This window comes from Tupaia chinensis, unplaced genomic scaffold (assembly GCF_000334495.1).
Source record: "Tupaia chinensis unplaced genomic scaffold, TupChi_1.0 Scaffold000278_1, whole genome shotgun sequence".
Lineage (NCBI taxonomy): Eukaryota > Metazoa > Chordata > Mammalia > Scandentia > Tupaiidae > Tupaia > Tupaia belangeri.
The window spans coordinates 1422885-1437842 of record NW_006159761.1 but is presented as its reverse complement, the minus strand read 5'-3'; the positions used below and the strand labels follow the sequence as shown (position 1 = coordinate 1437842).

At 44.2% G+C, this 14958-nt stretch overlaps 1 protein-coding gene across 1 annotated transcript in view; it reads right to left on the bottom strand.

Moving 5' to 3' along the window:
- Positions 1-14958, bottom strand: part of F5 (coagulation factor V) — a 107235-nt gene that overhangs the window by 24061 nt on the left and 68216 nt on the right. The window contains 4 exon segments of the mRNA XM_006150113.3: positions 2141-2351; positions 3172-3408; positions 5476-5650; positions 9429-11583. Coding sequence (XP_006150175.1) covers positions 2141-2351; positions 3172-3408; positions 5476-5650; positions 9429-11583 — 2778 coding nt within the window.

Below are 14958 nucleotides of genomic sequence, written 5' to 3'. Positions count from 1 at the left end.
AGAGGAGAACAGAGGCGAAGGGATTGTGGCATGGCCATCCCCCCTGGGGGGTGATTTCTCACTTTCTGTCTCTCTGTCTCTCTCTGTCTTTCTGATGAGCGCAAGCGCCCTATAGCAAAACCCTCTCAAAAAAAATAAATAAATAAAAATAAATTTAATAAAAAGAGAGATTTTTGCTGTAGGGTGCATGCACTCGCTGAAGAGACAGAGAGCAAGAAATCACTCCCCAGGGGGGATGGCCACACCTCAATCCCTTCTCCTCCATTCTCCTCGTGGGGTCTTGGGCACGCACACACGTGCGCCTGGGATGAGGTTTGAACTACCAGGTCAAGGACATGAACTGCAGTCGACTACGTGGGAGTCCCGTGATGTCACCATTATGCCATCTACTGCACCCTGGCCTCACCACGTCACAAGGCCTAGACCACAGTGCACTTAGGAGTAAGCTCTGCTGGACGCATTTTGCTTTCTCTCTGAAGAATTGGGAAGTGGCACCTCAGGGGCACTCGACAAGGATGGGCATAGCTGGGGGTGAGCCTGTCTGCCCTGCAGCAGGTGGGGAGGGCCTCCCAGGGGAGGAGTTTCTGTACCTGAGACTGAGCACGCTGGCCAGGAGGCCTCGCCATGGCCAAAGAGGGAAGAAGGATGCTCTCGAGAGACTAGACTGCTTAACAGAATCTGTTTAGTATTTGAACTTGTTAAATCTTGTAAATTTTTATGACAGAGCCTATCTTTAGAGAGGTTTGGGAGCAGATGATAACTCATGTCGTTTGCTCTCCTCTACTCCAGAGTATTTTTATAAGGGTTTAATAATCAGACTATGTGGAAGGAGGGTACCCTGAGTGAGTGCATTGGATAGGCTAGGGAGACTGGACCTACTTAGCCCTGGGGGCTGGCTGGAGAGGCTGGGGTGAAAGTAGTCATGAATTGGATGTTGTGTTAAGTCATTGGAAAAATCATGACGCAGTTTTACATAGCAAAACAAAAACACGTCACAACTTTTCCAAGGACCCAGTGTATCATTCGTTTGTCTGATTTGTTTTCTTTTACACAATGACAGGGGCTCCTTCCTGGTTTTACGAGTTTACTGACCCACTTCTAAGGCAGGTCCCCCAGGGTTAAGAGATCATAGCATAGTCACCTCCTCCATCAGGCTCTGCAAACAGGGCTTATCCATGCCTGTCATTCTTTTTTGACCAAATCCTAAATCCTGCCTTTCTCTAAAACTTTGAAACTCCGTTGCAAAAGGACAGGCCCCGTAGATTGCCACGAAGGCGCATTTTCCTAGAGGGATCACCTCCACGTGTCCTGCTGCTGTTTTCTAGTTCCTTGACTGTCTGGCTCCTGGCCTCATTTTGTTCTCAGTGTGTTCAGATGCCACGTGGCAGCTGCTGAGAATAAGAATGAACTGCTAGAATCCGCCTTCCTTAGAAAGCACACGTGGGTGATCTTTTCTTCTAGACATTTACTCCTTCAGAAAGCAAGAAATGGGTTTATTATTAGCTTCTTTCTTTCTTTCTTTCTTTCTTTCTTTCTTTCTTTCTTTCTTTCTTTCTTTCTTTCTTTCTTTCTTTCTTTCTTTCTTTTTTTTTAGAGGTGTTTGGTATCAGGCACATGCACTCGCCAGAAAGAGAAACGGAAAGTGAGGGGGGGATGGCCATGCCACAATCCCTTCTCCTCCATTCTCCTCTCAGGATCTTGGGCATGCATGCACACACGCCTGGTGTGAGTTTAAGCCACTGGGTCTGGGACTCAAACCACAGTCGACTACATGGGGGTCCAGCGACATAGCCATTACGCCAGCTGTTGGTCCCGTATTATTAGCTTTCTACATTGTATAATCATGTTAGTTTCTTTCAGTAGGTTAGCAGCCGAAGCACACTGGTCTTTTTGTCTGTTGGTGTGTGAGTTAGTTTGCCACAGGCTGTGTGTGCACTGTCTTTCAGATACCCCTACCCTCTGCCTGCAGTGTCACCTGCCAGGTGCATCAGCCTCTGAGCTATGTGAGGAGTCGGTTTTGGCTGGAGCTCCTGGTTCCTCAGAAGCATCTCTTGTCCAAACTTGTGAAGACCTAAGGGCAGGAATCAGGTGACCCAGTGCGATTTAATTTAGAGATTAAATCAAAGGGAGAAGACAATACCGTGAAACTTATGTGAGTTCTTTTCTTCCGTGGATGCCAGTCTCCAAGACCCTTTGGACTTCTTTTCATAGTACCAGCTCTTCTTTTCATCAAAGACCATAAAAAGTAAGACAAATTCCCTCATGTCCATAGGCATGTTGCTCTCTTTGTGAAGTGTCCCTTTCCGGCAGATCAGAAGGGGACCTACTAAGCCCGAGTGGATATCTTTTTCCTGGAAAACAGTAGGAGCAAATCACATGTACTCACTCTGGCTCAGGATTTTCTTTGGTCTTCTGACCATCTCATCATTTAGCAAAGGAAACCTTAGACACTCTGAATTTAAAGGTTACAAATTAATAGCTTACTAAGCCTAGCTATTTATCATCTACTTCTGCTGCCTTCACATTCCCTTATGGTTAATCCTTTATTAATATAGATAATATAATGAATACTCTTTACTGGGTATCTACTACTGTGTTAAATGCTTTGCCTCTAGTATCTCATTTGATCGTAGTAACTATCCTACATGGTAAATGTAAATTAATTATTGAACAAATATTTCCCAAGTAGCTACTATATGCTAGAGCATTTCTTTTTAAACTTTAGAAACCAAAGTCGAAAGAGGTCAAGTAATTTTCCTAGGGTCATGCAATAAATGAGAGGGTAGGGGTTTAAATCTGAGTCTGTGCTTTTCCCACTATGCCTTAAATGAAGAAGTCTTAACTTTGCCGTTCTTTCCAAGAAAGAATGGAATAAAGTAAACATATATCCAAGAAAATCATAAATTGGTCTTCCTCTATAAACGTTGGCCCTGTAACTTGGAGCCAACCTCTTAAGTAGCCCCCACTGCTCTCCACTGAACAAATGCTTCTCTCTCTCTCCTCTGAAGAACTGCACGGAAAGCCTGGGTTGTGGGAGCTGTTGACTGCTGGCCACAGCCCTTACACATTCCTCATGAAAAGCAAGACAGACGCTGAGCGAGGAACACCGCAGCCCTCCCACCTGGGGCTCGGGTCGAGGCAATGTCACGAACTCCTGAGGGACGTGCCTACCGGGTTCACTGCTGAGTAGTAGGCCCACGCCCGGCAGGCGGAGCCCTCGCTCTCTGGCCCTGCTCGCTCAGTGGCGTGCCAGACATACGTGTAGCTGCTGTTGGGCTGGACAGCGTTATCCTCCTTGAACCATTCTGGAGAGTCATCCTCGTACGTCTTCCCCTCAGATGACTTCTCATAGGAAAGGCCGTGGGCATGAAGAGAAAACGGTCTGGATGCTAAATTTTTAAAACGAACCTAGAAAAAGAATGGCCCACAAATGCACTTAAGAAACATCTGGACCAAGAAACATCGGCATTACAGGCAAAAGTGGATGGTGTGGAATCAGAGGGAAGAGATCGGATGCTACGACTACAGTAAGTCCTGCCCGTGATCTCACGGAAGCGCCGCGGTCAGCAGGTGGGGCAGCAGGTGGGACAGGCTCCAGGGCTTTACTCCAGATACACCGAGACATGTTTGTTCCTGGGCTCCGGCTAACGTGCTGACATCATCTGCAGAGGAAATGATAGTAGCGGGGTGGGGATAGTAGCGGGGTGGAGATCTGAACAGAAAGGAGACTGGGTCCTTGCTCTAGTGGGCTTTGCTGCTACTGGTGAGGACAAATGCTCTCATGGGAATCCAAGCTCCAGCTCCAGAGAGGACAGGCGCTATCAACAGATTAGCCGGTGGCTTCGGATCTAGGGCATGTTCAGAGGATAGTTGTGCATATTGGAGAGACTGGGAAAATTTAGGGAAGGGTCTCCGGGAAGGTGGAATTGGTCCTTACAGGGTGAACAGTAGCTCGGCAGAGAGAGGAAGGAGGAAGGCATTTCCGAAACGCAGAGGAGCAGAAACGTGCCTGTGAGGAGAGGAGTCTGGGAAGCATTTGGGGAGCAGCAAGGATGTGCCTGTGACTAGGCTATGGTAACCCCAGGAGGCAGAGCTTGTGAAAAGTGAAGATGGAAAAGGAGGCTGAGGCCTGGTAGGAGAGGCCCTTACCTGCCATGTGGCCCAATCGGACCATCGAGGAAACCCCCCAGCCAGCCCTTCTCCTCTATGGCTTCTAGTGATTAAAAAACAAAACAAAACAAACCCTTGTAATAGAATACTATTCCCTCTCATTGCTTTAAAAATGGTCTACACTTGATTTTTTTTTTTTTTTGAGAAGTTTTTGCTATAAGGCAAGTGTGCTCCCCAGAAAGACCAAGAGAGACAGAGAGACAGAAAGTGAGAAATCACCCCCCAGGGGGGATGGCCACTCCTCAGTCCTTTCTGCTCCATTCTCCTCTAGGGATCTTGGGCATACACGCACACACGTCCGGCATGAGTTTAAGCCATGGGGTCCGGGACTTGAACCGTGGTTGGCTACAGGGAGTCCAGCGACATAACCATTATGCCAACTGCTGGTACCTGAATAGTATGCATTTTTAAATAAAGCAAATAGTTACTGAAATTTGGGTGAATGCTTAAATAGATGTACGAGAGTATGTTTCCAGAACGGGAATCGTTCACTTTAGATTGAGGAACCTTTCTTATTCTTTTTGTAAGTGAGAAATTAGAAAGGATGGGAGAAATAAACTTTGTGACAGATGCCAACTACAGGCCTGGGACTGGAGCAGGATTTTGAAGGAATGACCATGCTTGGGCAGATACTTAAGATCATTCACTTCTGGAGGGCATGGAGACAACTGTGCTCCCTTAGTATTTTCTTTAACTTCTTTTCCTTTCTGTTTTTTGTTGGCCAGAGGGTACATGTGCTCACTGGAGAGACAGAGGGAAAGTGAGAAAGCACCCCTCAGGGGAGATGGTCAAACCACAGTCCCCTCTCCTCCATCTCTCCCTCCTTTGGGCACACAAGCACATGCACCTGATGTGTTTTTCAAGCCTCCAGGTCTGGGACTTGAATTGCACCATCGGCCATGTGTGATCCAGTCACCTTAACTACCATGCCACCAGTGGCCCCTCTAAACTGCCAGAAAGTGTTTCTAAATTATGAGTACTGCCAACAGTGCCACTATTGTGAAAGCAAGCTGAATTGCTCCGGACACAGTAGTTTTTCACATTATCTTTAGATAGAAGTGACAATGTTATTTCCCCCAGAGATACAGTTTTCAGCATTCGAAGAAAATTGCAAGTCTGTTTTTTTTTTTTATTTTGTTGTCAAATGTCTTAGCAGGCAGTATTTGAAAATAAATGTGATTATCTGTTAATTTTGGAAAATAAGTAAATCACCTATTGCTCTCTTTGCCACCTTCACCTTTACAACCCTCCAATGCTTATAGAAATTCCTCTCAGGATCTTAGCAGGGCTCAAGAGATGACTTACCTGGATAACATCATCCACCTCAGCTCTAATAACAGGACCAAGGATGCCAAGGTGCTCCTCATTCTCCCCCTGAGGGTCACGTTTGGTAAAAGTGCTGTCAAGGTACTGCCGAAAAACCACTTTCTTATATATGGTGTCCTCTGGAGTATCGTCACTGTCTTCATGATCCATTTCACTGAAATGACAGCAACAGTATTTATTTAAAAGAAGGGATTAAAGACTGTTCAAGTAAATTAGAGGTTTGTTTCTGAATACAGTTTAAGCATAGAGAAGGTCTCTAGTGAATACTTGATGGACAAATGAATGAATGTATAAATGAATAAAAATGTAAGCCAGTAAAGCTACTTCAACTCCCAGCTGAAATATAATTTCCTAGGTAAGCTTCTCTGACCTTTAGACAGTTGAGTTCTCTCCATAGCATTGCTTGCGTTTCTGCGGTACTGTTACAGTATCGATAATACTTTCCTGTAGTGTCCCTGTAGTGCTTCCACCATACCTATGGTAAATTATATAGAACTTGTTTGTGAGATTACCAGTGTCTGACTCTGCCACTATGGTAGAAGCCACATGAAGTCAGGAATTGTTCCTAGTTTACTCATAATGTTTTCCCAGTGCCTAGAATGTTATTTGGCACACAGTAGGCACATTTTTGTCAAACACAAAAATGAATGAACAAATATAACCATATATTATCATAGCAGATGTTAACATCAAAGGAAGACAAAGCTATGGCAGGCTACGGACAGTGCTGGAGCTTGGGCTGTCACATGACAGTGGACAGCTGAATTAGAAGGTCACCTCTTTGAAGGTCACTGGATAAATGCATCTTTCGTACTCTGAAAGTAGCCCCTCTCCTCACATTTGCTTTTGCTTAAAGATACTTCTCTCAACTTCTTAACATTGGTTTGGTCAGAAATGTTTAAAATACCATCCCAAAACATAGGTAACAAAAGAAAAATAGACAAATGGGATTGCATCAAACTAAATATCTTCTTCGTGGCAAAGGATACAATCAGCAGAACAAAGAGATAACCCAGAATGAGAAAAAATATTGAAAACCATTTATCGTATAGGAATTGACATCCCAAATACAGGAAACTCAAACAATTCAATGGAAAGAAAGCAAATAACTCAATGTGAAAATGGACAGATGAGCTAGACATTTCTCAAAAGAAGACATACAAGTAACCAATGGGTAAATGAAAACATGCTGAACAGCACTAATAATCAGAGAAATACACAGTGACTAAGGAAATCATTGTTAGACCCATGATGAGCTATCGCCTCTTACCTTTTAGAAGGACTATTATCAAGGCAAGACATAAGTATTAGCAAGGACTGGGGGAAAGGGACCCCTTGGACACTCTTGGTGGGGATGTTCATTACTATAGCCACTATGGAAAACAGTATGGCGTTTCCACAAAAAAAAAAGATAAAAATTGAACTACCACAGGATCTAGCAATCCCAATTCTTGCAAGGGGGCTTTAAAAAGTTCATGGAAAAAGTGGAACTGATGTAGGAGCATTTTGTGCTGCAAAAAAAATTGAAATCCATGCATAATTTTTTAAAAAAGTATTACATTTTCATGACACCTCATGTATTAAGGAAATAAAATCAGTATGTGAACAGATTTCTGCATATCTCTGTTTATTTCAGCACTATTCACGATAGCCAAGATAAGAAATAAGTGTGTTTACCAGTGGGTGAATGGATAATGAAAATATACAGTGGAATATTATTCAAAGAAGGGAATCCTGTCATTTGTGACAAGGTGGATGAACTTGGAGGACATTATGTTAAGTTAAATAAACAAGGCTCAGAAAGATGGGAGCATATGATCTCACGTATATGTGAACTCATAGAAGCAGAGAGTAGAACAGTGGTTACCAGGGAATACGGGGAAGGAAGACTGGGAAGATGATGACCAAAAGATGCAAAATTTCCATTGGGAAGAATAAGTTCATGAGATCTACTGTACCACATGGTGACTATGGTTAATATCAATGTGTTCTTGAAAATTGCTAAAAGAGTAGATTTTAAGTGTTCTCAACAACAATGAAAGTGTATGTGAGATAATGCCTAAGTTAATTCTCTTGATTTAGCCATTTCACAATTTATACATATATTAAATTGTCACAAACATCCTGAATGTATATAAACAAACAACAAAACTAAAACAAAACCACTGTGGTACCTCCTTACCATGGACTACTGCTCAGCGATAAAATCATAGGCAGCCTAACAACCTGGATGAACCTCCAGAGAATTATGCTGAGTGAAAAAATTCCAGTCCCCAAAGGTTATGTGTTATAGGATTCCACTTATAGAAGATTCTTGATATGTCAAGATTCTAGAAATAAAGGTCAAATAATTGGTTGCCATGGGATAAGGCAGGATGTGGTAGGAGAAAAGCAGATGTGACTGTAAGAAGGCAACAGGAAGGACTTTTGTTTTGGCAGAAGGGCTCAGTGTCTCAATACAATGCCAATACACTGGTTGTGATGTGCTAGTGTAACAAGACGGTACCACTGGAGGAAGCTGGGTTAAGGGTACAAGGAATTGTTACATGATTTCTCTCGACCATACGTGAATCTCCAGCTATCTCATTTCCTTCTCTCTTTTCTTTATCTATCTTCATCCCAGAATGGAGATCCCAGACCAAAATGGTCTTCTCTCTCTAAGCAAAACTGAATTGAAAATGATCTAGGAAAAAAAAAAAAAGTATATGGATTCCTTAGAAACTCTCAACTGTAAACAAGTAAATGCAAAAAGAGCTTTTTTACATCAAATATTTGGACTGGAAACTGACTTCAGTTAAATCATATTATCTGACATTTCATCAAAAGTGAATGACTATGAAAGATTTATTGCTGAGGAAAGCAAACCAGACTATGAAAGAGAAGCATTGCATGTCTCCACTCATTATATACTAAATGTCTGCACTCCGTGACAGAAACTGAAAGGCTGGAAGGTACAAAGGCATGGAGATCAGCTGTAGATAGCAGAGACAGTGTGGGGCAAGGGTGGACAATAGGGGAGGGTGGGAGGAAGTGAATCTGGGAAGAAAAAGGAAGCAAAACAATGACCACAAAAATGGAAAACTATCTGGGATGATAATATACATGGTAATAATTTGACTGCACTAATATCCACTGTCTTCATGCTGGGAAAATCCTTTTTGTGCTATGAAGATGTACAATGATTGAATATTAGAAAAATACAAAATAAACGAGGGAAAATAATGAGGATGAGGGAACAGCTAGATCTAGGCAAAACACTAGTGACCTTTAAAGCAGATACGGTCGTGCTGCCGACGCTGCAGGGCAAGCGAAAGCTCTAATAAAGACATGATCTGCACTATAGAGCTGTGTGAATTGAAGGAAATGGTGAGCCCTCCAGAGGAGGCCAGGAGAGACTTGTCAGGAATCATGGGACACAAGATGCTCCACAGCTGCAGCAACACCTGGCTTATTGTATAAAAGAACAGACCTGAGAACATATCAGTGCTGTGGCCCTCTCCATCAGGGTCACCTGGCCTGCCCAATCCCCTTTCCCATATTTATGTGTCTGTATCTTTGCCTTTTCTAAATCCACCACCACTCCCACTCAGGGTTGTTGCCTGGCTTCATTGGGCCAAGGCAGATTAGCAAATAGCTATGCATAGGTTGGGCTATGCATTCAAGCAAAAAAGAATGTGTAGGAATGTGTGTGGTGAGAAGAGGTTTCTTTAGCTTCAGAACTTCATAGACTTCTCATAGGGATTGTTCTTAATTGTTCACGCATTATCTAAAGAAGAGAATAACTGTGTTGGAAATGGTGTGGAAGAAATTGCAATAGGGGAAGCAAACTATACTTAGCATAATTTGCCCAGAATCATTTCCCTGGGGTGTATATTTACTTTCTTTAGAAGTAGTGGGAAAATAAGCCTATAAAAAGAGAAAACTAGCCAAACCTGTGTACAAATTTTGAATAATCCCAGGATACTTCTTCGGCAGCAATGTAGTAGTATTTTCTGTTTCCGTTGTTGCTGCGGAGGTACCACGCTGCAATGTTATCAGGGTTTCTGGAAGAGTTGATGTCTGCCCTAATATCGGTTTGGTAGGGGTCATCATAGGCCACATAATCAATTTCAACATAGTCATCATCACCACTCTGTACCTCCTCCCTTGGAATAATCTCAATGTAATCTCCATCAACTCCGCTGAGGCCCACTACAACCAGTGGGTTAAATTCACTGGATGGAACAGTGCCATTTATTATAGATGTTGTTGGAGGAGATGGCATCTGACCAACATCTGGGTAAGGAGAAGACTGACTAAATTCTGGAAGAAGTGGTGACTGACTAGACTCAGGAGGGTAGGATGTTGTCTGGTTGAGGTTTGGGGAGGAGGGTGTTTGGTCTGGGGAAGAGGATTTCTGGTTGAAGTCTGGGGAAAAGGTTGTTGGGCTGAGTTCTGGGAAAGGGCTTGTCTGGCCGAGGTTTGGGGAAAGGGTTGTTGGGCTGAGGTCCGGGAAGTGGCTTGTCTGGCTGAGGTCCAGGGAGGAGCTTGTCTGACTGAGATCTGGGGAGAGGGTTGATGAGCTGAGATCCAGAGAGGGGCTTGTCTGGCTGAGGTCTGGGGAGAGGGTTGTCTGCCAAACGTCATGTTCCAAGGAAGGGGATGTTTGATCAATGTCAGTATAAAAGGACTTGTGACTTAGGTCATATTCAAGCATCTGGCTGGGGTCTGTAGCAGAGTGCATTTGATAAGGGTTTTGAACAGGGGATATTTGGTAATATTCTTCTGGTGGCACTGTCTGAGAAATATCTGTAGGGGAGCTTGTCTGACCCGTGTTGTTTGGTGGGTTCTGTTTATGATCAGGAAGTGAATATATCAGGTCAAGATCTGTAATGGGGAATGTCTGGTTGAGGTCAGTGGGAAGAGATGTTTCATTGGACTTGGGGAGCAGCAATGAATGATCAAGTCTTCTGTCGGAAAATGTGGAATAGGCCTCTCCTCTAAGAGGGTGAAAGCCCCTGGGAGATAGAGGAACATGGTGTCCAGGCTTCTCTTCCTTTTTCTTTTTTCGTGTCTTGATGAAAAATGGTCTTCTCTTCAATCCACTATTCACCCTCTCCTGTCTTCCTCGAGATTTACGTCTAACTCTGGAAGACTCAGGGTGGTCTCTCTGCTTTCCAGGCTTGTTTGTAGAAGGAATGCTTTCTCCCCAAGTCCTAGAAGCATTTTGAGGGCTGTTCAGCTTATTAGCACCTGTGTCTTCATCTGTATCTTGGATTACTTCATAGCTACCTTTCTCAAAAACCAAATGCCATTTCCCATTCAAAGTCTTGGATGGATCCTTTTGTTTGAAGATTAACAGATCACTAGGAAGGTCCTCCAAAGACCCTATTCCGGAATGAGAAACGTCATCCTGGCTTACATGTCTCCCAGTTATCCTGGAGAACCTGTGCTGGGCTGCCCAGCCCCTTTCTTTTCTACGTTCAGCCCTTCCATGACTTCTGACTCCTTTTGTGCCAAGCAGAGGGTGTCTTGTCTTTGCAACATCTGACTGCAGAGACTCCTCAGTGGGGTTTTCAGAAAAAGAACTGGAATGCCTGGCTGTGGAGGGGCTGAGAAGGGAGTTCTTATCTGACCCAATGAGATCTCCCCGCAGTGCGCCATCTGTGGCAGCTCCTGGGAGGGCAAGTGTTTTCTGAGATTCGGTGAGGTCCCTACTGATGGGCCTGCCCCTTTTAGCTGGGGAAGAAGAATTCAAAACAACAGCTGTGTCTGTACTTGAGGAAATAAATTCAGAGCTGTTCTCCAGGGCTATGGCAGTAAGGTTGAGTTCCTCTTCCTCCTGATTCAGTGATGAATTTCTGAACGACCTAAGTCCTAGTAACTCAGCTAGTGTATCTTGGTAATCATTTTCAGTATCGTTGTCTTCATCATAGTTTTCTGAAGAATCACGCATTTTCCGTGTGGCCATAGCCGTAGAGGACGGAGGTTTGTATATCTCGTACGAGTCGTCCTCATCATCATCCCATCTACACTTAGCATCCATGAATCTCAGTCTTAGGTTTTTGCCTCTTGGACTGGAATTCATGGTAGTTAACATCCAAGTTCCTACAGAAGAAATATGGAGAAGACATCTGAAAGTTCATAAAAAAAAAAAATACAAAATCACTAATATCCACTGTGGCAAGTAATTTCAAATGAACTTAAGTCAGAGATCTCAAGTGTAATCTCTGCTCCACAGCTGGCCTGGTGGCCTGGGAACTAGGACTTACTGACTCACAGTGACATGAGCAGTGAGACGGAATAAAGCAGTGGAGGCTTTTGTTTATTTATTTTTAACAGTTTGACATTGTCGTGACATCCAGGCACATGATCAATGCACTTATCTCACTGAACAGAGTACACACCCAGAGTATTGGTCAGTGGAGATGAGGGAGAAAAAATAGGTAATCTTTTTTTTTTTTTTTTCCCCAGAGGTTTTTGCTATAGGGCGCATGTGCTCGCCAGACAGACAGAGAGAGAGACAGAGAGACAGAAAGCGAGAAATCACCCCCCAGTGGGGATGGCCACGCCGCAATCCCTTCTCCTCCATTCTCCTCTCGGGATCTTGGGCATGCACACACACGTTCCTGGTGTGAGTTTTAAGCCACCAGGTCCGGGACGCAAACCACGGCTGACTACATGGGAGTCCAGCGACATAGCCATTACGCTAACTGCTGGTCCCAAGAAGGTTTTTTGTTATTGTTTGTGTGTTTTTGTTTTTTTTTTAACCATGCATAGTGTTAGAGTCACTATTTTAGAATATATGAAAAATGGAATGAATCAAGAATAAAATGGAGGGACCAGCAGTTAGCATAATGGCTATGTCGCTGGACTCCCACATAGTCGACCGTGGTTTGAGTCCCGGACCCGGGCTTAAAATTCACGCCGGGCGCGTGTGCGTGAGTGCCCAAGATCCCGGGAGGAAAATGGAGGAGAAGGGGTTGCAGCACGGCCTTCCATGCTGGGGGGTGATTTCTCGCTTTCTGTCTCTCTGTCTCTCTCTGTCTTTCTGGAGAGTGCACATGCCCTATAGCAAAAACCTCTCCAAAATTTAAAAAAAAAAAAGACTAAAATGGCCCCATGGCATAGTGGTTAAGCACTGTGCATTGGGTGCCAGATCCCATATGGCTGACTAAGGTTTGGATTCTGTCCCTGGGGACTTGAAAAACATGCTGGGCACTTCTACATATGAGACCAAAGTCTTGGAGGAAAATGGATTACAGGGTGGTCAGGCCCAACTGAGGAGTACTTTTGCTCTCTTATCTCTCTCTTTCTGGTGAGTGCATACAGCCTCTGTCAACGAAAAAAAAAAGAAAGAAAGAAAGAAAAGAAAAGAGAGAGAGAAAACAATAAAATGGACTTTGAGGGGTGGCTCTATACCCTCATGGTTATGGGAGCCAGATTCCACATAGCCAATTGCAGTTTGAATCCTGACCCTGGTGGTTGAAAAACACACTGGACACCTGTGTGTACATGCCCTAAATCCAAACAGGATGGAGAAATAGGGAAGGGATGTGGCATGCTTCCTTCTGCCCCCTCGCTTTCTCTTTCTGTCTCTCTGTCTCTCCCTGGTGAGCGGACCAAACCTCTGGCAATTAAAAAATGAATTTTGAATATTGTAAACATTTGGTTAGTTGCACATTATGTCTGTGAACTTGAGCTAGGAATAGAATAATGAGACAGTCTAGATACTTCTAAGAGACACTTACTAGTAGAGACATTTAGATTATTTATTTATTTATTTATTCCAGAGAGATTTTTGCTACAGGGAGCAAGTATTCACCAGAGAGACAGAAAGTGAGAAATCAACTCCCCAGGGGGGATTACCATGCTTCAGTCCCTTCTCTTCCATTCTTCTCTCGGGATTTTGGGCACACACGCACATGTGCCCAGTGTCAGTTTAAGCCACTGGGTCTGGGAGTTAAACCTCAGTTGACTACGTGGGAGTCTAGCAACGTAACCATTATACCATCTGCTGGCCCCAACATTTAGATAATTTTAAGTATTAAATAATTAAGGTGGACTCAGGGCAATTTTGAATCTCTTTGAAATGGTACATATGATTTTCTGGTTCAATGGCAATTTCCTGGGAAATCTCCAATAGTTACGACTTGTTGAATGTCTACTGAGTGCTAGACATGGGCACATATTACTCTAACCAGCCACGGAAACTACACAAGATGTAGTCAGCTGCTTTCTAGTTGAGTAAATTGGGCTCAGTGAGGTTAAGTACCCTCTTTTCCAAGGTGACACAGATAGTGAGTGGCAGGTAGGATTGGTACCCAAGGTTCAACAAATTCCGTAGCTGCCTCTGGGGCCAATCTTGGGTGCTGTATCTGCCAGCTGCTAACCTAAGATGGGAAGTCTGTCTTGAAAAACTGAAAAGGGAATTTTTATAAAAGAAATGCTCTTTTCTGACTTAAAAAAGAAATACTCTTTCACGACCAAAATGTTGTGCTTTTTCCTTAAAGTTGTGCCTTTTCTTTCAGCTGCTGTGTGGCTTTACATGGTACTTACCTCAGTGAAGAACAGATGGACCCTAAGTTAAAGGACAGGACCTACTAAAGTCATTGATTTCCCAAACAGAAACCATGAGAGACATTGAAAGGAAAGCCAGCAAGGGGTCAGATGGCAGAGCTAGTGCAGAAGTACCCAGAGAGCTGCGGCAGGCCACCTAGACCAGAGTCAGACACCCGGAGAGCTGCAGCAGGCCACCTAGACCAGGGAGTCAGGCACCCGGAGAGCTGCGGCAGGCCACCTAGACCAGAGTCAGACACCCAAATGCTGCAGCAGGCCACGTAGACCAGAGTCAGACACCTGGAGAGCTGCAGCAGGCCACCTAGACCAGAGTCAGATTCAGCCCCCTCTTCAGCACCCACGCTCTTACCGACGTTATCCATCGAGACCGTCACAGATTCTCCACGCATGGGGAAGAGGGTCAAGGTGTCCTCGTGCCTCTTTCCGTAGATAAATGAGTGCCCAGTGAAGTGAATAGTCAGAATGTCATCCTGTGTCCCCACACTGCAGAAGTGCCACTGGACAGTGTCATCGAAGCAGAACTTTAAGGGGGTGATGCTGTCGGGTATGTAGCCATTGATAGCTGAAAGAGCGAAATCCGTTAACGTGCCAGGCCCGTGCCAACGAAGGGCCGTGTCTCTAATCACACCTCAGGTAAGTGTTGTATCAAAGCAGCAATTATCCACAAAGGCTTTATCAGGGCTGACGTGACCAGCAGGTCAGACTTGGAATTCCCAATGGAGAGCTTATTCTCTTAAATTAGCCGAGGGAGAAACGTTGGGATAAAGATAAAGCCTTTTGTTCCTATATTAAATATACATGCTCTGCCCGAAAAGATATTCTGAAGACAGGGCCAGCAGGCAGCATGGTACTTAAGGTTCTGGACACCCACCTGGCCAACCACTGTTCAAGTTCCAGACCTCG